Source organism: Taudactylus pleione, unplaced genomic scaffold, assembly GCF_031769625.1.
Source record: "Taudactylus pleione unplaced genomic scaffold, aTauple2 ptg000066l, whole genome shotgun sequence".
NCBI lineage: Eukaryota > Metazoa > Chordata > Amphibia > Anura > Myobatrachidae > Taudactylus > Taudactylus pleione.
The window spans coordinates 19,375,645-19,399,617 of record NW_028284468.1 but is presented as its reverse complement, the minus strand read 5'-3'; the positions used below and the strand labels follow the sequence as shown (position 1 = coordinate 19,399,617).

Below are 23,973 nucleotides of genomic sequence, written 5' to 3'. Positions count from 1 at the left end.
CATAATGCCCCTTACACATTATGACCCTCCAGCAACTCACCTCCCCGTGTCCCTCCAGCAGCCTCTCGCCTCTATGTGCCATCAGCAGTAAGCGGGTGTGGATTTGGTGCCGGGCCGCCAGCTAATTAGTGCTGGTGCACTGGCAAATATAGACAGTGCAGACGCAATTTTAATCGGGCGCTGGTCACAAGTCAATCAGAGCTCATGGACCAACAGCCAATCAGGAGCCTCCACTGCTGATTGGCTGCCAGTCTGTGCGCTCTGATTGCCTCGCGACCGGCGGTGCTGTCTCTCCAGGTCTGCCTGCCAGTACGCCAGCTGCACTCAGCTGGCGGGCCGACACCAAATCAACGCCACTGCCACTCGGGCCCCACTCTGCTGCCCCAACTGTACCGGCCAACCTTGTGTGCGTGGATGCAGGGGGTGTGGCAGGCCACAGAGGGAGGTCAGGCACCATAACAGCCGCACCCCTTGCACTTACGGTAGTTACGCCACTGTTTCCATGCATGTTAGATAAGAGTGGGGTCCTTTTCAGGATCAAAAGGAATAGGGGTACAGGGGAGAACAATGTAAACAAATAAAGGCTGCAGGTATACTTCAGGGACCAGTCTTCAACACTGGTAAAGCCGGGTATCCCAGCTAGTACTTAATAAAACAAATCACAATTAAGTCTTGTTAAGAATCAGATGTACAGGTATAGGTTGATATTATCCATTTATATATATTCACTTTAAAACTATAATTTAATGCTGCTGCCTGGAAAGCAAACTATAAAACTTGAATCCGAAATGGTGTTATAGGAACACCGCTGCCAAAATAATAACTTTTGACATGTTGTTAACAATGACATCATTATATATGTCAAAATGTGTGTATAATCATTATATATTTTTTTATTTTAACTTTTCATCTGACAGTTGTTTATTTCTCCATCTAGGGCTGGTGAGTACTGTGGGCCAGACTGCTACAATATCCAATCATGATTTCTTGCCAATGGGTTCCAGGGGAAAAAAAGTAAATGTGATTCTTATAATTAAATATGAACTATGCCCCTTTATAATAATACATCTAATGTGTTCCCTTTGCAGCATATTAATTAGTCTAATTAAATATGAGGAGGAAAAGGAGAAACACTGTTGGGGCATGGATAGGGTAAACAAATAGGGCGGCAACGTGCGCTCTTATTCTGGCTCTTAATGACATAGCAAATGTTTCTTGTGTAGCGAAGCAGCAAGATAAAGTTAGGACACAAGATTTAGCACATAGCCATAAAAGTGATTATTAAACAGAACTGAATATGATTATAATAGGGTTTACCACACCGCTTTCATTTTTACTTTTCCGACTCATCATAATCATGAATGCGTAACAACATCATTTCATATAATAAATATATTTACGCCATATATTTTAAAGCACTGGTGTACTTGCAGCTACTCGTCTGCATTCTGTATTTTTCTCACCTTAATTACTTACCTACTTTTCAAGAAATGCTACAGGAGATCTGGGAATGGGCAGGTACAGGAGAGATGGGTAGAGGTGTAGCACTGTGAATTGCATAACCATTACACTGTTGGGGCGAAGCAGGGATGATGCGAGTCACAGCAACGCCGCACTGCTGCCCTTAATTGAATTGCTGTATAGTGGCATCCAGGCAGATTCCATGTTGTCTATGTAGTTATATCTCTGGATAAGGAATTTCGTCAGCAGGGTGAAACTGCCTACATTAGGTGACACCAGTTTAGACCTCCACCTATGTATAGTCTATAGCAGTAACATGAAAATATGAGATATGGTAAGAACTTACCCTTGTTATCTCTATTTCTACGAAGTCCATAGGGTTCCACAGGATACCTTGGGGTATAGACGATAGCAGACATTGGGCACCTCAGAGTTAAAGTTTTCAGCCTCCCAGGATGCACTGGGAGTCCCTCTCCTATACCCCGCCTCCGAGCCAAGGCAAATCAGTTACATAACAAGCCATAGGCCGGAAGAGAAGAAGAAAGAGAGAGAAGAAAGTTCTGGAACACACAAGAATCACATTCTCACCAGAAGGAGACGGAAAACCGGTGACCAGAGCAAAGCCCATCTGCAGTACAGATGTGACAGGGCGGGAGTCCTGTGGAACCCTATGGACTTCGTACAAATAGAGATAACAAGGGTAAGTTCTTACCATATCTCATATTACTACTTCAGGGTCCATAGGGTATCCACAGGATACCTTGGGGATGTCCCAAAGCAGTATCCTTTAAGGGCGGGGACGCTCCAGTGCTGAAAGGATAATCTGCCGCCCAAAGGAAGCATCCTGAGAGGCGAAGGTGTCAAATGCATAATACCTCACAAAGGTATGGACAGAAGACCACATGGCTGCCTTGCAAAGCTGAACAGCAGAGACACCACGGCGAGCTGCCCACGAAGGACCCACAGACCTAGTGGAATGAGCTTTAACAGAGGATGGAACAGGAAGGCCTTCATGAATGTAAGCCTCAGAAATTGCCATGCAAATCCATCCTGCCAAAGTTTCAAATGGTGGTCCTTGGAGAGCCCTCAGGACCACAGCCAAATCCCAAGGAGCCACTGGTGGAACAAAGGGAGGCTGAATAAGAAGTACTCCTTTGCAGAAAGGTGCGGACATCAGGAAGAGTAGCAATCCTACGCTGAAACCACACTGACAGGACAGAAACTTGCACCTTTAGAGAAGCGACGAGAAGACCGTGATCTAAGCCCGCCTGTAGGAAAGCCAACACCCTGGATATCCTAAACACCTGAGGATCATAGCCTCTAGGGCTACACCATTCAAATAAAGTATGCCATACTCGGTGGTAAATTCTTGCAGACGCAGGCTTCCAAGCTCTGAGCATAGTGTTAACTACAGAGCTGGAAAAACCCCTGGGCCTTAAGATGGCTGTCTCAACAGCCACGCCGTCAAAGACAGACGACTCAGGTCCGGGTAATGGCAAGGACCCTGAGACAACAGGTGTGGACGTTGAGGCAACAGCATCGGAGTGTCTACGGAGAGATTCCAAAGATCTGAGTACCAGTGATGTCTGGGCCAAGCTGGAGCTATCAGCAGAAGCGTGCCGCCTTCTTGCTTGAATTTTCTAACCACTCGAGGAAGAAGGGAGAACGGAGGGAAGAGGTACGCAAACTGGGAGGTCCACCGGACCGACAGAGCGTCCACCAGAAGAGCCTCCGTGTCTCTTGTTCTTGATCCGTACACAGGCAGCTTGATGTTCTGTCGGGAGGCCATGAGGTCTATCTCTGGAAGGCTCCACTTGTCCACCAGGAGTTGAAACACCTCCTGGTGAAGTGACCATTCTCCTGGATGCACGTCTTGACGGCTGAGAAAGTCTGCTTCCCAGTTGAGGACTCCCGGTATGAACAGCGCCGAGAGAGCAGGGATTTTGCCCTCCACCCAAGTCAGGATGCGGGACACCTCTGTCAGTGCCGCCTGACTTCAGGTTCCTCCTTGGCGGTTTATGTAGGCCACCGTGGTGCCGGTGTCTGATTGTACTTGCACTGGTTTTCCGTGGAGAACATGTTTTGCTTGCTGGAGAGCTTTGAATACCGCCCGAAGTTCCAAGATGTTTATTGGCAGCACAGATTCTGCTGGAGTACACCTGCCCTGGAACAAGTGTGGACCCGTCACTGCTCCCCAGCCTCGGAGACTGGCGTCCATTGTCAGAAGGACCCAGTTTACCACCCAAAAAGGGCATCCCTTGTTCAGGTGAGTCATCTGCAGCCACCGGGCCAGAGACAGACGTACCTCCAGAGAAAGCACCATGGTCTGCGTCTGATGGGGCAACCCATTCCACATCTGGAGAGGATCAATTTCTGCAGAAGTCTGGAGTGAAACTGGGCATATTCTACCATGTCGAACATGGACACCATGGAGCCCAGTAACCTCATCGTCGAGTGAACAGACATTCGGCGGTTCTGAAGGCAACTGCGTACCATTGCCTGTAATGCAGAGATCTTTTCCTCCATCACCTCTGTTGTCGAGAGTCCAACAGGGCCCCGAGATGGAGCATCCTCTGCGAGGGAACCAGGGTGGATTTCTTCCAGTTTATCAACCAGCCGTGATTCTGCAACACAGATATTGTCAGTTGCAGATGGCGCTGGAGGATCTATGGAGACCCTACTGACAACAGTGGGTCGTCCAGATAAGGTAACAAGTGGACCCCCTGCATCCGCAGATGGGCTGCCATGACAGCCATGACTTTGGTAAAGACTTGAGGCGCTGTGGCCAGACCAAAGGGCAGTGCCTGGAACTGAAAATGTTGGTCGAGCATTGCAAACCTGAGGAATTGCTGGTGTGCTAAGATAATAGGGACATGCAGGTAGGCTTTCTGAATGTCCAACGACACCATGACCTCCCCAGGCTCCATTGCCAGAATAATGGAATGCAGGGTCTCCATCCTGAACCGAGGAACCCTCAAGGACTTGTTGAGGGATTTGAGGTTGAGGATGGGTTGGTAAGACCCATTGTGTTTCTGCACCAGAAAGAGATTGGAATAGAAACCCGTGCCCCTCTGGGATAACGGAACAGGCACTATAACTTCAGCTTGGAGCATAGTGCAACACCTTTTGGAGTTCCAGGGCCTTGTCCTGATCTGATGGAAGGCCTGTGGTGGAAAACCGGCTGGGAGGCCTTCGCCGGAAGGAGGGCATACCACTGAGAGACCACCTCGTGTATCCAAGTGTCCTTGGTAGTCAGGTACCAGCACTAGGCGAACTGAAGCAGGCGGCCTCCCACTCTGGGGTCCCCCAAGGGGAGGCTTGTCCAGTCAGGCTGAAGGCTTATCGTCCGACTTGGGACTAGGACATCTTGTACTCCAAGCCTGCTTCTCTGGCTTGGCAGATTTCCTGTTACCCGACTATCTGGGAAAGGACTGGATCTTGGACTTAAGGCCGAAGTACCAGACCCTGATGGGACTGTAGCCAATGGCAAACACGCAGATTTAGCTGCTACCAGTGTGGCCACAATTTTGTCCAGGTCAGGACCAAACAGGACCTGTCCATTAAAGGGCAAGCATTTCAATCCCTTCTTGGAATCTGCATCCGCATTCCAAGAGCGCACCCACAGGGAGCCACTACTGCTGCCGAGGAGATTCTGGAAGTGAAGAGTCCTATATCTAAGGCTGCCTCATTGATGTAAGTGGCTGAGTCTCTGAGATTGCCCACTAACTCCACCTGTTTAGGGGAAGTCAGTGACCAGAGACGCTTTCAAGGTATCCGCCCACCGCTCCATGGCTCTGGCCACCCAGGACACGGCCATAGCTGGTCTGGAAGCCCCTCCAGCAAGGGAATAAATGTATTTTAGGCATATTTCCACCTTGCGATCCGTAACATCCTTTAAGGAGGACATGGAGGGCATGGGCAATGTAGCACTCCTCACTAGGCGTGTGACATGAGAATACACCTGTGGAGGTGTTTCCCATTTTGAAAAATAATTATCTGCAAATGGGTATGCAAAGGACAAGCGTTTTTTAGGCTGGAACCACTTACCCGGATTTTTCCACGCCTCCTCTAAATGATCCACTAACTGACCAGATAGAGGAAATACAGTAGCATCACCCTTAACATCCTTAAAGAAGGTGTATTTAGATTTGGCCACAGGGGGATCCTCATCCTCAATCACCAAGGCCGCATGGACTGCCCTAAGGCCGGGTATATAGACTTTAGATTTAGACTCCGCCTCCTTTGCACGAAAGGGCTCTTGGTCTGAAAAGTAAATTTCACCGTCATCAGACGTCATGTCATCATCAGCATACTGAGCCGTCTGAGATAATAAAGGCCGCTTAGAAGGCCGCAATGGTGACTCCCCCTGTAAAATGTCCGTCAGGTGCTGTACCGTAGTGGACAATTAATTCACCCACACAGGCTCCTGCGAGACCTGGGGGGGGCGAAACCGGGAGACATGAGGTATCATCAACTGCCTGGGGAACCCCTGCATGGGTGATGAGACTACAATCTGCTGCGATAACCCCATCTGGGGAAACACAGGGGGCGTCACCAACTGGCCCACAAGGGTTGTAAGTGCCTTATCAAAACAAGCCCAGGGCGGTTCCTGCACAGGCGCAGTGACAGTAATCGGGCGTGATATAAGATAACATGCCCTGCATAAACCCTCAGCGTTCACATCTCCCTCCGCTAACAGTACATTACATGTGGTACATTTTAGCTGAAGATGATATTTACGTTCACTCCCAGACATGATGAGTGTAAACGGAGCGTATGTGACTCCCCACAAGACAAACACTTTGTTTACTGTGAGGCAATTAACACCCTGCAACACCACACCGTAAGGGCTTTAGCAGAGGAAAAACAGGGATAATAAAATGGCTAACAGTCAGAAGTGAAAGTACAGTCAGACAGCGCTAGCATATAGTCACATACAATGCAGAAATAATTAAATAACCTGCACTACAAGCACTGTGATCAACTACACAGACCAGAGCCTGGTATGAAACAGCGCTGCACACTCTGACCTTATCAGAGAGGTATGCGGGGGGACCCGGACTGCGATGCTACCTGTATCAAACTCCAAAAGCGTTTGCACACTTCCTAGAAAATGGCCGTCGAGGAGCTGAGAGGAGGCGGGCCCCGGGGGAGGAGCGCTGACACAGCTCACCAGACCAATGTGGAAGGGCACTGTGCAGCGGGGGAGGTGCCGGCTGTGAGACAGGGAAGGCGCACTTCCCTGGCATGCTATTAACCCCTGGGACGCTGGAGCATATCCACACTGCTGCAGCCCGCTGTCCCTGGTGGTCTAGTGAAAAGCGCAGGATCAGTACCTGGCTCCACGCGCAGTCTGTCCCTAGGGAGCCCCCTGCCTGAGGACCAAATGACTGTGAATTGGAGGGTACCCTCCGCGGGACCCTGCAGCTTACCTGACCCTTTGAATCCGGTCAGTCAGGGATATTCCGGGGTCACCGCTAGCTGCGACCCCAGACACCCACCAGCATCCCCGGATCAGTACCGGTGTTCTGGTCCGGCGCAGTGAAGGAGCAACAGCATAGATGTCTGGTTGAGTGTCTATGCTGTACACCTCATCTTATGCAGCAAAGCTGCTTGAAAATAAACTTCAGAGGCTTTAACAGCCCCCCTCTGAATATGGTGATCCGACTCCGAGCCGGGCACCTACGAAACTGATCTGCCTTGGCTAGGGGGCGGGGTATAGGAGAGGGACCCCAGTGCATCCTGGGAGGATGGAAACTAACTCTGAGGTGCCCGATGTCCGCTGCCATTGCCTATACCCCAAGGTATCCTGTGGATACCCTATAGACCCTGAAGTAGAAATAGGATTTTGCTGCAGTGCAGGTAAAACTGCATTCTTCCAAATACTTCCTGACTTGTTAAAAATAGTGGTGACATTTTTTACATCTATCTCTGAAGGAGTTCCACAATGTTTGATTCCCACTCCCCATGCTAAAACTATGTAGGTTCCTTTCACAGCAGGGTTTAATAAGTACAAGTGAACATTTTGCAACTCTATCTAGGCAATAATTGAAATATGTAACATGGAGCCTGATTCAGAGATGTACCCTAAAGCCATCGCAGTTGCGATCCCGTACGTAGATGCTGTGTGAAAATATGCAAACGTTGCAGTCACAGAGGATTGTATAGACACCCACCTGCGGCTTTGCAAATGCAAACATCAGCGCACACAGACGCAGCATCGTCAGCAGATAATTTGAATATCATAGTTGTGAGTAATCCTATAGCTACTCAGTATGGCAGCGAGAGCTGAGACGCCGGAGACATTTTTAATGCGTACAGTAGCACAGACACAGGCTGTGACACCCTCCGAAAACAGTTGCAACACACCTGTGTTCTTTGCCACCACTCCCTGTTACCACCCACAAATGTTCCGTCAATCACATTGTGAGAAAAAGAATGCTGCAAGTGACAACGGTAAAGTACCTTGACGTGTGCGCAATGTGACTTTCTGATAATCGCTCAACTGCGTAAAGATCAGCATTGTATACGTCTGAATAAGGCCCATTGCCCTTAAGCTGCAACAAATAAGAAAAACGAGAATGGTACAAAAAAACATGTGCAAGGAAAATTAATGTAGGGAGAAGAAAATGAAGGACTATGGAAAAGTGGGGTAGCACTACTGCCTTGCAGCACTGTGGTCATTAGTTCAATTCTCAACTAGGGCACTGCCTGTGTGTAGTTTGCAAATCCTCCCCATGTATGCATGGGTTTCCTCTGAGTACTTTGTTTTCTACCACAATCTGTAGACATATTGGTAGGTTAAGTGACTGCTAAATTTACCTGTTAGTGCGTTTGTGTGTTAGGGAACTTAGGGGTCTATTTACTAAGCAGTGTTAGGAGACAGAGTGAAAAGTGATAAGGTGCCAGCCAATCCGCTCCCTACTGTCATTTTTCAAACACAGACTGTGAGATGACAGTTGGGAGCTGATTGGCTGGCACCTTATCACTTTTCACTCTGTCTCCTAACACTGTTTAGTAAATAGATCCCTTAAACTGAAAGCTCAAATGGAGGCATGGACTGATGTTAATGACAAATATTTTCTGTATGGTGAGCAATGTGTGATTCTATGTAATAATAATATATGACTAGCTGTGCCCGCAGCTTCGCCAATGATGAACTCACTTCAGCCAACTTTTTTTTTTTTTTTTTTTTAATTACAGGTGTTATAGTTGTATTGCTTTGCATAGGGGCCCTGTTGTGGGAGTATCCCATGTGACCAGCAGCGCCTTAACCCACCACTCACACCAATGTCACTGTGTGCCCTGTGCACAGACTGCTATGTAGCCTATCCTATTCAAGTGATCACAGACCCAAAGCACCTCCCCCACCCCTTATCAGACGCATGCATAATGCCACACCTATCTTTTGCATTGATGATGTCAATAAATATTGTTTTTGTCATTACTCAGCTTTAAATTTGCAGATTGAGATGAAACAAAGTGCAGGTTATTTCTAGGAGTTTCCATTACACAATGATGCTGTTTTCATCATAATCGGTTCAGTACTTTTTAATCCAACTTGGAGCAAACAGACAAACACAAACTTTCTAATTATATTAGTATACATATTTATCAGTTATAGACATTTAGAAGATCAGAGTGGCAGAAAATGGGTTAGTGAGATCTTAAAAGTATCCAAAAATAACTAGAATAAAGAACCTTCAGAAATACCATAGCATTAACAGGTTATAAACATGGATTCATTAAAGAGAAAAGTGTACTGTATGTTAGTGTTTGTGTGGAGTTGATTGGGGTCTTTTAACACATTTTATCATTCACACTGCAGATGTTCGCTACCCATAATGCTACTCTGCTTATGGTCGACTAAAAATGCCTTGTGCAAAAACGGACTAAGAAATGAAAAGCTTAAGCAAATAAGAAAGAAGCTCACGTAAAGGTTTTACAAGATTACATAAAGAAAAAAAATTCTATTTAAATATAATCCCACTCAAAGTTCATAACACAAGTTATATACACAATTTTTTAAACAAATGTTCTACTGTACAATTAAATAAAATCTATAGCTGGAATAATACTAGACAGAGCCTTAATCAGGTTTTATCTTGTGCTATCTTAAGCTTCTCTGATGTATTTCTCAAGAGTTTAAAAGCAAATCCTCTTCTGAACATTTTCTATAAACAGATCAGATTCAATTTAGGCACTACAGTTACTTTTAATTCCCAATAGTTGTCCATATGGTTAAGTCTTTGAGGCAGTGTTCCCTTCTGTAGGTTTTCAACCTTTAACTGAAGTAAAATTCAAAATGAAATTAACATTGAGTTATAGAATTGTCAGGTAACAAAGTATATACATTTTCTGAAAAGGTTATTTTTCATTGGGGTTCAGTATATTTTATAGACATGAAAATGTAGACATGCTTGGCATGTACACATTGACCACATTGACACTGATGAAATGTCGACATGACTAGAATATTGACAAAAAATCCTTAATGGTCTAGCGATGAGTTACCTGTTCGGCAGGTCTGGGGTATCCACCAGTGTCTTCTGGGCCTGACAGTCAGTGGAAGGTGACTTCCACCTACTTCTGTGGCGAGTATCGCTATCCGCTAATCTTCTCCCTAGTGTCTAACCCTAACCTCCCCTCCCACAGCCTAACTCTAATCCTCCCCTCCCGTAACCTAACCCCTTCACTTTCATAGCCTAACCCTCTGGTCCGTACAGACTGTTAATATTTCACACATCGTTATTCTGCAGATGCAGACATCATCTATGTTGACATTTCAACAATGTTAACATCATAACTGTTGCAAATGTCAACTTAATGATCGCATCCCTTTCATTGCTCAAAAAAATCCAAAAGCACCAGATAAATAACAAAAGTACAGCGATTTTTCACACACACTTAATCACCTGCCACTTAATTCTTGGGTCTTGACTGAAGATTCTTAAACTGGGTACACACCAGGATAACAGGCTGGCCGTTTGGCTGACCCGCCGACCTATCTAATGGGAATCGGTATGGAATCCCGGCTGCCGCATGGCCTGCAGTTTGATTCCCGGCAGCCCGACAGATGAGCAGAGCCTGGCAGCGGAAGCCCGACAGTGCTGGAAATCCTGATCGTCCCTAAGGTAAGTATAAACTAACCTAACCCCTTAACCCTCCTTAGGGGTGCCTAACCCTAATCCCCCCTCCAAGTGCCTTACCCTACCCCACCCCCTTCCCTGCTGCCTAAACCTAAGTCCCCAACGGGGGTGCCTAACCCTAACCCTCCCTCCCCCTAGCCTAACCCTAACCCTCCCGGGGGATGCCTAACCCTAAGTCCTCCCCGGGTGTCCTAAGCCTAACCCTGCCCCCCCGCGGATGTCAGCTCGCGGCGCTCGGCATCCCTTCGATCGGGATGCCAGGCGCCTGTCTCCCGGCGTCGGGGAAATGACAGGCGTCTAGATATAGACGCCTGTCATTTATCTCACGCCGGGATATAAAAGTCGGGTAGCCGGCTGCCGGTATTAAGGCAGCCGGTTTCCCGATTGTATACCATCTAATGACTGGTAAGTGTATACATACTTACCAATCATTTGTCCGATGGTCTGCACTGACATCACAACTGGGCGGGCATTAAAATTGCCTGCCCAGTTGAGATGTCAGTCACCACCGAGTCCCTGCAGCAAGTGTACAGGCGGTCAATGGGTTGCCCGAACACACAGCCAGATGTGCCAATATAGCTGCAAGATCAGCTGTGCTGCAGGATAGATGCGATATGTCTGTGGATGACATCGTTCACAGACTTATTGTCTTTACACACTCACCGATGCACTAGAGATATATCACCCATTAAATGGAACTGGTAATATATTTGTCAATGTGTACCCAGCATTAGGTTTAATAAAACATACTGACTTGGTTCAGGAGTTCTGCATCTCATGGTACAGAGGCAACATTTCTATACTACGTATACCAAAATATACATTGTCTACTTACTGTATTTTTTGTTTGTTTATACTGTTGCGGATATCTATTGTGTTGCACAAAAGTTGTCCCCTTCACATCCTACCCAAAGTGACTGCTTATATTAAGGTTTTCCCAGTTCCTCATTCCCCCTCTTCCCAATACCACACCATTGGAAGTCACTGTAATAACCTTTTGTAAGGAACAAAGATGTAATCTAAACCCTCCATGAATTTGAAAGCTCTTGCTCTTTAAGTAAACAGCCTCAGCTCTCATACTAAATAAACAATGGCCATACAATATTTTAAAAGTCAAAATCCAAATAAAAGAAATGCTCCAGGAGACACATCATTTAGCCCCCTTCCCTCCTTAGCTATCACTTTTCCATCCTTCATTAAACTTACTACAGGTCGTAAGTGATACCGCTACGTATTATGTGTAGCACATGAAACCTAGCGACCTTAGATAGCAACTACAAGATCGCACAATTGAGCGATGTAGCCAATTTGTAGCTACGAAGCGGCAAATCGGCCCAACATCGCTCCAGTGTGAAACCCAGCTTAACAGTGAAGCTGCACCTGCCCAGCGGCCTAGGTTGTGCACAGGTGACATGCACACTAACAGCGGGGCAACTGCTCATTGAATTGGATTTTTCTTCAGCGCTGATGGACGGAGTCTCAGTCTCTCACTGACACACTGTTTTTTCCCCTCATATATTATTAAAATGGACATAAAAACATAAGGCTATATCAGTGTCCACTACTCCCTCTTCTGAGAAAAGTATTTTTCAGAGGGAATGAGAAATTCTTCAGCCATAATACATGATGATCAATTTATCTCAGATTCTGAGGTAAAACTTTGATCTACTCATTCAGGTTATTTTTTATTATTGTTAGTATGTTGCTAGCATAAATAAATAAATACAAACCAGATGGATTTCTCACAAGGACGCCCCATGGAACAGTACTGCCTGTAGCTGGTATTGTACCTCGGTGCTAGCATCAAGTGAAGACCTGAATTTGATTAAAGGGTACACTCATGACATTCAGTATGGGCAGGGCCAGCAATGAGTAAGCTTTAAGCCCCTATTCTGTGGTAGATAGGGAGTCTGAGTTGTGAGGATAAATAATAATCCCTCAGACTCTGTGGTAGATGGGGAGTCTGAGGAAGTAACTGGGGGCCTGATTCAGCAAGCAACGCAAGTGAGAGAATGCACGGTGCGAGACGATATTTGCAATCTGCGCATGCATCACGCGTGCGCGAACAGGTTGCTGAGTACGGTAAGGGCTCTCTCAGAGTACGCAGGGAGCCGGCAGAGACCTTTGATGTTGATTGACAGGAAGTGTCGTTTGTGCGTGGTGACAGGGGGGTGGTCGGCTGAACGTAGGCGTGCCTGTGCTTTCGCACGCCGTTACATTGGCGTGCATAAATTAATCTCAGCGGTGCCACACACAGCCAGGCGCCTCTCTGCCTGTAGGAATTTCTCAAGTTCTGCGGCAGGGTCAGGTCTACCCTTAGCTTAAACACAGCTTCGATGGCACTCAATGTTCCCGATGTTTACGCTGTCAATCACGGCATAGATGGGCGGCTTTATGTTTTACTGGGTGTCTGCTTCTTGTGCTGCGGTCTCCATGCGTATGCAATGATTAGCATATTCTCGCAGCGGCTGGGTGCGTGCGTCTGCTAGCGTGCGTTCCTTGCTGAATCAGGTCCTGGGACAGTTCTGTCTTTAAAGTCACATTGAGCACTTAGGAGTTTTGCACACAGATTGACGACAGAAGATAACAGTGCTGGTTTCTGTCACAGATATATTGCATATTTTCATCTCTGACTGTAGCAATTTCCAATGTAATAATAAAAAAAAAAAAAAACCCTCATAAAGGCTTGTAACTGTGTCATTATGATCAACCTTCTCCTTGGGTATTAGAGTCTGAGGGATTATTATTTATCCTTACAACTGAGATAAAAAACAATTCTGATCATTATCAGACATTTTCTGAGGTAGGCGCATGTTCAAGACAGATGTTTCCAATGAAAAAAAATAATTCCTCACAGGGATGCAGCTTAGGCACATACACAATGTTCCTTGATATTGCTTGTAGTAGGCAAAAACATTTGGAAACCCATTCACTGAATAGTGGATTATGTGACGTGCATACACACGTAGCGATCTGTCAGCGACGTGACATCGCTGACAGATTGTTAAGCACCCTCCCTGGTATGCTGGATGATCAATTTCGATCATCCAGCACACCACCAACTTTACCGTCGACTATAGTGACCCACGATCCCTATAGTAACTTGCTCGATATCGAGCAAGTTGACCGGCATGCACGGCTGATGGACTATATCACTATCGCCCATACGTGGTCGCGCATCGCTGGTCGAAGGTAAGTTGGTAGGTACCGTTTAAAAGAAAGATTTGAAAGATAACGATATCGTTAAAATCTTCCTTTTAATTTTCTAAGTGTGTATGCACCATAACAGTTTTTCTTTTTGAAAATTACCACACTAATGAATGAGAATCCTAATATCAGATCGCAAGGGTGGCTCTAGCTACCAGAACACCTACGCGAAACCTATACTCCTCGCACTGGGGTTTGTGCAAGTATTCTGAGGAGTGTAACATTTCTAAACAGGCATTCAGGTCTACACTTACAAAATATGGTGTTCAGGAGGGTCAAAGGCCTGACCAGGGTGTAGAAATTGACGCAGCTCTGCATTATTAAGTGACTGCTGATTTCACAAAAAAAAAAAAAAAAAGGGCTCATAATTAAATTAAATATGCAGTTGCATCAGGTTCTCTGCTATATGTCCTTGATTAGGTAGAAGAGTAATGATAATCTGAATGCTCCCTGCATACACCTTTTCACTCCCTTCTAAAAGCTATCAGCAGGGCTACTTTATGGTGGATCAAGCATTGAACTATTTTCCCATTTCTATAATAGCTAGATTACTCACAAGAGAAGGCTTAACGAAACTAGTATCTGAGTATCTGGACTGTTCTAGTCTCTCACATGCAGACCTGTTCTGACCAGAGATTCTGTCAGGAAGATCTTTTTATAAGACTTGCAGATCTTTTGCAGTGCTATAGCCTAGAGCTCAAAGTAAATACATTAAGCCCTTTCTGCATAGGTATTATGCTTCCAGAGCTGGAGTTTAGTAAAGATAGACAAATAATTAAGGACAAAACAAGTTAGTGTCAACTTGGCATTAATCTCATTTCTCATCAAATGCATATACATTGTTGCATATGCAGCCCCATCTATAATCTTACAAACAGTACTCTGATCAGAACAAAATAGAGTCTATAAACTCTTTTTTGAAAAGCTGACCAGTTATAACTTCCCTATAAAAACAAAAAAACAAACCACTTTTAAAAACCAAAGGATTCCTTATGAAGAGTTTATATGACATTCCCTTGTTAGCAAACTAGAATGGTTTCTGTATTAATATATATCTCCAGAATGCTCTCCTTTCCATCTCCATACATCTAAACAACAGAAGGTTACAGTTTTTTTTGGAAAGTGCTACTGTACCAGTGTTCAGTCATGTTATTTTCCTTTTCAAACACATCTTATACATTGTCCATTGGAACGAAAGTAGTCACCTGCATGGAGTCCAGTGACTGGAATACATGGACAATTTGCTAATAGCAAAACTTATACACCACAGGGAAATAAACTTATCTTTCATAATAGAATTGGCCATTACCATAAACTACCATAATAGCTCAGTCATCAGGGCATCAGCCTCTACAAGCAAGATCCCCAAGTTTGAATCCTGATAATGCACCTCTCCTTCCAGTACATGTTTTGAAAAATGGGATGAATGGGGAGTAATACAGAGTTTGGCTCTGACTTTATTGCAAAAGCCCACGGAACAACACTGCATTTCAACCAGCACTAGAACGCAATTTTTTTCATAACTGGACAGCACATAATATTCTATTTTATTGAACCTTGTTCCATTGCAATTTTTTCCACATTTTGCAAATATTAACTTGAGATTCTCAGTGCCACAGAATGTATTTTAATATTTACAATTTAGACATTTTTTTATCATTCACTGTGCAATTCATTCTTAACAGTAGAATAATCTCCATTGCAAAAGTAAGTTCTGCTTTTATATCAATTGCTTTTAGCAGATAGCCAAGCCAAAAAAGACGCCCATGAATGAGTACATGAGAAAGATACAGGAGAGACTCCGATTCCTGAAGTGGACAAAAATTATAGGAGGTCTGACGAAAAGTTTAATTTAAGTGTTAATTAAAGAAAATTCCTTCAAGCTTAAACTTTAGATGGTACTTGGTACGTTTCCAGACTATTTTTCCTAATTCATTAGACCTCTGTTGATGCACATGTGGTAAAAGAAGCTCCCTACTGCACATATGGTGGACCTGTCTGAAAGTCAAGGGCTACTGGACAAAGATACAAGATCTTATTAAATCAGGAACCAATGTTCAGATGTCCGTCATACTACTGTTCTGCTTGCTTCCAGGACTCATTTCCCACACTCTACATCTTATTCAAAAAACTATAAAGCATATCCTATTGTATGGAATGTATCATAGCTACATAGCATGTCTCTCTAGATTGTTTGTCAAAACCTGGACCCCCTGGATTGATCATTTTGAGGCGAATCTCCTCTGAATACCGTATAATTTACAACCCTTACGTTTCACTGCTAAACTAGCTCTATAGCAACTCCAATCTCTTGCATGCTTTCAAATAAAGTTTTTAACTTTGATGCAGTTCAAGTCTGAAATATCTTCTAGAAAGTCATCAAATTACTTCAATCTGTGGTAAAATAATATTATTACAAAAGGTAATGTACACCAAGCTTCACAGAATTATTATTTCAATATTGTTGTTACTTTTGTGCAAATATGTTCTACCTCTTTCCCATTCTCTGTCCCACCACCCTACATATCCTCATCGCCTCCTCTTCTCTATACCCAGTTATTTGTTGCAATTATACATTTGTCTGCTATTGTATTATCATTGAAACAAACCTTCAATAAAAACATCAAAAAAATATATTTATATTTTTTGAAAAGTGTTGCTTAACCACAAATTTAAATATTTATTCAGCCACTATTTGAAATCAATTTCTATATAAAGTTTTCTTTTTATCATTTGCAGCTGGCTGCCATGTTTAAGAGGAAGTTATTCTCTACCTGAATAGGCAGAGTTTACCTGACAACTTGATAGAGTTTCTTTGTAGAAATTCACTATAGGGATTGGTAGATTTATATACAGAGCATATTCCGTGTAGTAACAGTCACACAAATATCAATAAAAAAACCCCAAAAAACTGAGAATGCAGATATCAGTTCCCATGAGGGCACCTTCCTAAATATGTGGGAGGTACAGTGGAAAGTTAGGTTATAACTGGACAATGTACTTTACCTTGATATCTTGATAATATTTGCCTGTTTATTCAGCTTGCAATTGCTTTTCTGTTAATATCAGTCAAGCCAATATACAGTGTGTATGTATATATATATATATATTTATTTATTATAAGGGTACGGTCATGCCCTTATATTAAGGCTGAATAGAAAAAAACGGAAATCTCCATAGAGAATTCAGAAGGGGGGGGCAGGGTGCTTAAGGGGTTACACCTAAAAAGCTATTGGAGGTACCGGGCTGAAATTTGGCACGGACGGGTTGAACTGTCGCTCGGCACTGCGTGCAAAATTTCAGGGCAAAAACATAAAAAATGAGGATATGGGAGTGATCCAAATCTCCAACTGTCACTTTTTTCTGACATTCTCAATTAGGACAACTTTTCTGCTGTTCTCTATGGGGGATTTTTGAGAAGGCATAAGTCAGGGTAGGGAGAGAATTTAGACTTGGGGTTTGTTTTATTAGGTAGCTATTGTTCCAGAATAGGGCCTTTTGGGGTTCAGGTAATTGAGAAATTTACAGTTTTGAAACTATTACCTCACAAATCCGCCATCATACAGATAGGAAGTTTCAATTCCTTGCACAGCCGAAGTAGGAGCCTTCAGCAGGTGTATTCACTGTGGATCACTTGGGAGCAGCAAGATGGCTGCCTTTTACGGATGGTAGCAGGGGCCGGGTCTGGGGGGAAGGAAGCCGGCGTTTGCTGCGGGGGAGAGGGGCTAGGGGGAGTTAGCGGTAGCAGTGCGGGCGGAAGTGTAGCAGGCGTTAGGACCTGGGGGAGGTAGCAGCACACAGATGCATGCTCAGACATGGAACATCCGTAATACCTGCATCTGTGTTTAAAAAAAACAAACACAGAAGCAGGGATGGGTCAGTGAGACCCATCGGTGCTTCTGTGTTTAATTAAAATAAAGAAACCTGTGTAAAATAAAATAAAATAAATGGCCCCTCCCCAAAAACAACAACCAGCACCAGGCTTTGGAAAGCCAGTACAGGTTGTGCTAAATACAGGGGACAAATGACGTAGGGGTACCCTGTATGAAGCACAACCAGCACCAGGCTTTTCAGAACCAGTCCTAGTTGCCAAAATACGGGGGAGAAATGACATAGGGATCCCCCTGTATTTACCAAAACTGGACTCTTTCTAGCGGGGGGGGGGGGGGAGAGTTGATGCCACAGCCAGGGGAGCCCTTTCACCGGGCCCTCCAGCCGCAGCATCACCCCTGACCTCTAGTCAGACCAGGCCGGGGAAACCTGGGGAGCTGGGGAACCCCCATTAAAGGGATCCCCCTCTCCAGGGCACCTCAGGCCCAGGCTAATAGCCCGCGGCTATCCCTGGCACCCCAGGGTGCCGGGTTGATTGTATAAAGTGTGGTGCAAGTCAAGTTAAAATATTGTCTCTTGCTGTGGAACTACAGTTCCCAGCAAGCCTCCCCCTGCATGCTGGTACTTGGAGAACCACAAGTATCAGCATGAGGGGCATTACGTGCCTGCTGATACCTGTAGTTCCACAGCAAAAGCAATATTAAAAAACCACAGAACACACACACACCGTAGAAAAGTAAAATTTTCTTAAAGCATACATCTCACATACTCACCTAGTATCCCTGTAGCCAATCTGTCCTCTTTTCCAAGTAGATAATCCAATGGATTATCGTACATTAGTAGTGTCCTCTAAAGACACTACTACCCAAATGACAGCTCCGCCCGGGATTTCAGTTCAGAAATCCCGATGCGGAGCAATCATTGGCTGAGAGATGCGAGCCTTCCGCCTCTCAGCCAATGAGCTTTTTTTTTCAATTCAAAGAGGGCCGCCGCAAGCCAATCATGGCTTGCGACGTCATCGCCCCGCCGCCTCGGGTGGCTTATATACAGACAGCACGAGGCGCCGTGCAGTCAGTTGTTGGCAGGGGAGCTGGAGAGAAGACCAGCTGAAGGAAGAAGATGCAGCGGAAGGCCTGGATGGGCGGCGGCCGTGGAAAATAGTTTAAAGGCCGCCGCACTCCAGGTGAAGACGCCGTAGAAGTCCTGGGGGAAGCGGCAGCCATGTAAAAGAGCTTAAAGGCTGCCGCCCCCCCAGGTGAAGGTGCGGCATAATAAAATACTTTAAAAACTTGTGTCATTTTGATTATTTTATTATTTCTTTTGCAGGGGTACTATAGGTACCAGCAGGCCCTTAATGCCCTGCCTGCTGGTACTTGTAGTTCTCCAAGTGCCAGTATGCAGGGATGCCTGCTGGGACCTGTAGTACTACTGCAAAAGGCAATATTTATATTTTTATATGCACCACACTACACAATCAACTCAGCAACCACTGCACAGGGGTGCTGGGGATAGCCCCGGCTATCAGCCTGGGGTGCCCTGGAGATGGGGACCCCTTTATTGGGGGGGTCCACAGCTCCCCAGCCTGGGCTGACTAGCGTTTAGGGGTGATGCTTCGGCTGGGGGGACTTAAAAGGGCTCCCCTGGCTGTGGCATCACCCCCCTGCTAGAAAGAGTCCAGTGCTGGTTCTGGTATATACATTTTTTCCCCCTGTATTTCCAGAACCAGGGTCATCCCAGAGCCCAGTGCTGGCTGCGCTGAAAACAGGGGACCCCTAGGTCATTTGTTCCCCGTATTTTGGCAACCAAGACTGGTTCTGAAAAGCCTGGTGCTGGTTGTGCTTCATACGGGGGACCCCTTCATCATTTGTCCCCTGTATTTAGCACAACCAGTACTGGCTTTCCAAAGCCCGGTGCTGGTTGTTGTTTTCGGGGAGGAGGCCACGCCATTTTTTTTTTTTTTTTACACATTTAATTTGATGCATAGATGGATCTCACTGCTGCGTTCATGCATCTGTGATGCGTATTCCAATGAGCACACAATTCTGTGAATTAGCAGTTCCACCATTTTGTGAGTGACAGCAATCTCATTCTGTGAGAGTGCTGAATCGCAGTTAACCACAGGGTGCAAGGGTGTGATGGCATACTATATCTGTATTGCGCAAGGAACATGTCCATTAAGGCATCAGCCTTAATGATCGTAATTTCATTGTTTTTTTTTTTTTAGTTTGAGTGGCACAAAAATCAGTAGGTATTGTGAAGTTTCAGATCATGTCTCAGAAGCCTTAATGGGACATGTAAAACCATAAATAAACAAATATTGCTCATAAATCACTCATCAAAATAAACTTTCCACTATGAACAATACAGGATAACTTCCACAGTGACACTAGCCTTACCTATGTAGGTTTATTTCTGCTCATTGTTCTGCAAAACTACAGTTAACAATATAACAAACAAATACCTGATGGTTAATCACACTTTACAACTCAAGCACAGCCATGAACACTTCAATTATTTACATTTAAATGTAACTAATAATACAGTATCGGTAAATACTCCTTTAAATGAACAGATTCCTTAAACATGAAATGAGGTCAATACTATGAATGAGGTGAGGTCAATGCTATAAAAAGTACTGCAGGTCCTGTACAAGGTTCCATATAGTTTTATTATGTTTACAAGTGACATTTTGTAGCCAATGCCTTTTGTCCCAATACCTGTAACTCAGCAATTTAGAATGGGTAAATTAAGACAATAAATTATGTAAATATTTATAATTGTCCTGTACATGCTACACATTTGTACACATTTTGTATTCAGATTATACAACCTTGTATCAATAGAATGTATTGGTTGTAGGGTAGCGGCAAAACTACAGGGGAAACAAATCTGCTAATTATTTTCAAATGTAAAACCTATTCATTATTTTTAGTTTGTTTGTACTCTAAATTATAAGCATAATATAAGTCAATAAGACGATCTATGACTATATAAAGCACAAGGCTGCAGAGAAAATCTGAGGTCATCTATTATGTCTAAAGGCACATATCCACTAGATGATGTGCTCCCTGTCCAATATCTTAAGCGATTTTCCCTTGATTATTCCCTTCAAATTTGATATTTTAGTCTGAACGATTTGCAAACGATAACGATATGATAACGACGAATTGCTCGGAAAAACAGAATGACGCATGATGCTGTAAACGACGAACGGGAGCGAGCATCATTCGTCGTTTACGACATTTCAATGAACGATTAGTAAACAATAAATGAACGATTGAACAATATCGTTATCGTTCAATCGCTCACTTTTATCGTCTAGCTGATGTGTGCCTTAACTGTTGGATGAAAAGTAGTGATGAGATTTATTACAAGTGATGGCATCATGTTCCTAAAACAATGTTGGAAAACAGCTCTATTAGCCCCTAAACCTGGATTGTGAGCAGTGATAAAGGAAAATTAATTTATTTTTCCAGCTTGTCTGATGCAGTAATTAAAACATTGAAAAAACTGTAATCCAGCATTCATCACAAATTAAACATGCATTAAGCGTAGTGTATTGTGTCTGTGTACAATATACACATTTGCCAATATGCTACTTTGTGTCCCAAGACATTTTCCAGTCCTAAGCATGTCATCTATATCCTCATTTGTGTTAATTGTGTTTATAAATGAGCCTTTGGTGTTGAAAAAATTATGATTAGACTAGTCCACATACCAGTTTTTAAATATACATTTCCAGCAATACCTATCTAGGTAAAATGCCCAAATCTTGTGATAAACAATCAAACTGCAGTGGCTAATACAACGTAAGGGAGAGGCAGTTGCCATGGTGAAGAGGGACAGAGAGGGGAAGTGTTGGCATGCCCCTTGAGAACGCAACTACTCTCTACTTAGTGAGATTTAAGAGACAAATAAGCAATTTAACTGAGACAGACAATGTAGTCTGTGATGATTTCTTTATATTCGATTCAAAATGCCAATTTAACAAATGTTGAAGAAAAAGTAGTTAACGATCTTTACATTGGATGTAAATGATTCTACCTTTGCAATGTGGGTCCCCATATTGTGTTCACTGAACATGGATTTCAGTGCTTTTTTAAAATACCACAACCAATGGTATACTCATCTGGTTACAAAAGGATACTGTTTTCTGTTAGGTGGATTTTTTCTCCATGCTCGTTGTACATTTCGAGACCATTTAACCCAATGTAATAAGGGTCTCCCCAGCTGGTGAGAAGCTGCAACTGAAAGATAACTGAAAACAACTTTCAGGAAAATATTTGATACGTGGTGACAGAGGGACTGATTCATTAACGTTTGCAACTGCGATTACGCACGCAATCTGCCGATTGTTGCGTACTGCGCATGCATAGCAGTGCACGTGCGCTACCTGGCTACTGCAATAGGAACTGCGACATGGGCGTGCATAAATTATCCACTGCGATGCCTTCCGCAGCTTGAGTACTCAGCATGTGATGAAGTTAGCAGTTCCTGAGTAAGGTCAGAGCTTGTGCAAGTGTGCGTGAGGCTGCGATTGTACTCGACTGTATCGATGGTTTCGCAGTCTTGCTAACTATTACGGATGTGTGTAAGGTAAGGTGGGTGTCCCTGTGTAATGCTGCAATGGCATAGCAATCGCAATGGATTAGCATACTATCGCAGTGGAACTGCGTGCATAATCGCTATTGTATTTGCAGTTGCGATCCGTAATTAATCAGGCCCAGACCGTACAAACTGAAATATATTTTGTGTCTTGGTTTAATATGAATAGAGCCAACAAATGGGGCATTATAATTTGGCTTGGAACTACAGGTAACTTTGTTGCGTGTAAGATGATGCATGTTTAAACACTGTTGTAAATAATTCCCTTCTCGTGTGAATTTCCTTACGTTGGTGAACATGAATACATCTGGTATAGAGTAAAGGGCTTTTATTAAATGCATGCTTTATCTTTCTGACTCTCTTTTGCATTTTTTCCAAAGCATTTATATCCACCAGACAAGGTCCAGGCTGGGAAAAACCATGTAAACTTCAGAAGCCAATCAGTTATATCTAGAATACAGCAGGATTGTTGAAAGAGCCAGGGAAAAACTGCATGTATTCAGGGCCAGATTAACAATGGAGCGTCGGGGACAACAGCCCCGAGCCTCTACATATAAATAGGCCCATCATCATGACAGCATAATGACGACCAGCTGGTCACATGGTAGGCCATAAATCATATGTGTTAAAACTGTATTTCTATTTTTCTTACAAAAGTATGCAATATTTCTACTTTTACATAATTAGGGACACAATAGGGCATATAATGTAGGGGGAAGTACATACCCACATGGCACTGGCCACACCTACACAGCAATGGTCACAGCTCTTCCAATAAGCCCCTAATCATTTTCATCATGTGGCCTTGAACCATGCCAATAGAAATCATTCCAAAATGTTAGGCACCAGCTGTCCTTCAGTCATTTTTAGTCATATTGGCTACTTGACTCCTGAATTAGCAATAATTATTTTTTCTATGGTCCAGACTATCAGCTCTGCATACTGCACAGCACAGCTATGCTCATTATTATTTACTAAATAATGTTTATTTCACCATAGGGTAATTTAGGGGTCTATGTACTAAGCCTTGGAGAGAGATAAAGTGGATGAAGATAAAGTACCAACCAATCAGCTCCTAACTGTCACTTTACAGGCTGTGTTTGTAAAATGACAGCTATAAGCTGATTGGAACTTTATCTCAATCTTTTTTTTCACTCTCTAAGGCTTAGTACATAGACCCCCCTAGTGTTGTAGCTGGTAGCAAGGGGAGATAAGAGATGAGATGGGAGAAAAGTGGAGAGGGAAGGAGAAAATTAGAGTTATGGTATAACATACCTCAGTTAACTCTTTTTCTTCGAGGTCCATAGGGTCCACAGGATCTACCTTGGGGTATGTAGTTGGAGTGATCCATTGCACCAAACAGCTTACAGTTTTGAAGCTCCCAGCATGCACTGGTCCTCCTCCATATATACCCCGCCCCCAGCCATTCAGTTTGTAAACAAGCCTAACGGCAAGAGACGGAAAGTGGTGAAGGAAGTACAATGTACCCAAGAAACACTCTCAAAATACGAAGAGGGAATCAGTGATACAAAAAAGCAAACAACAGATCCCAACTGAGGCCAGGTGAGTCAGGGTGGGTGCCCTGTGGACCCTATGGACATTGAAGAAAGAGAGTTAACTGAGGTATGTTATACCATAACACTGATTTTCTTCTTCAGGGTCTATAAGGTCCACAAGATCTACCTTGGGGTCGCCCTAAAGCAGTCTCTTAAGGGTGGGG

General features: G+C 44.0%; 1 protein-coding gene across 4 annotated transcripts in view; it reads right to left on the bottom strand.

The window, feature by feature from the left end:
• KATNIP (katanin interacting protein) overlaps window positions 1–23,973 on the bottom strand; it is a 252,048-nt gene that overhangs the window by 25,813 nt on the left and 202,262 nt on the right. For 3 of the 4 annotated variants that reach the window (XM_088466730.1, XM_088466731.1, XM_088466733.1), the window contains one exon: window positions 21,796–21,906. The exons of the other annotated variant lie outside the window; for it this stretch is intronic. In XM_088466730.1, the coding sequence (XP_088322856.1) occupies window positions 21,796–21,906 (111 nt within the window). The remainder of the gene's footprint in view (window positions 1–21,795; window positions 21,907–23,973) is intronic. 4 annotated transcript variants of the gene reach the window in all.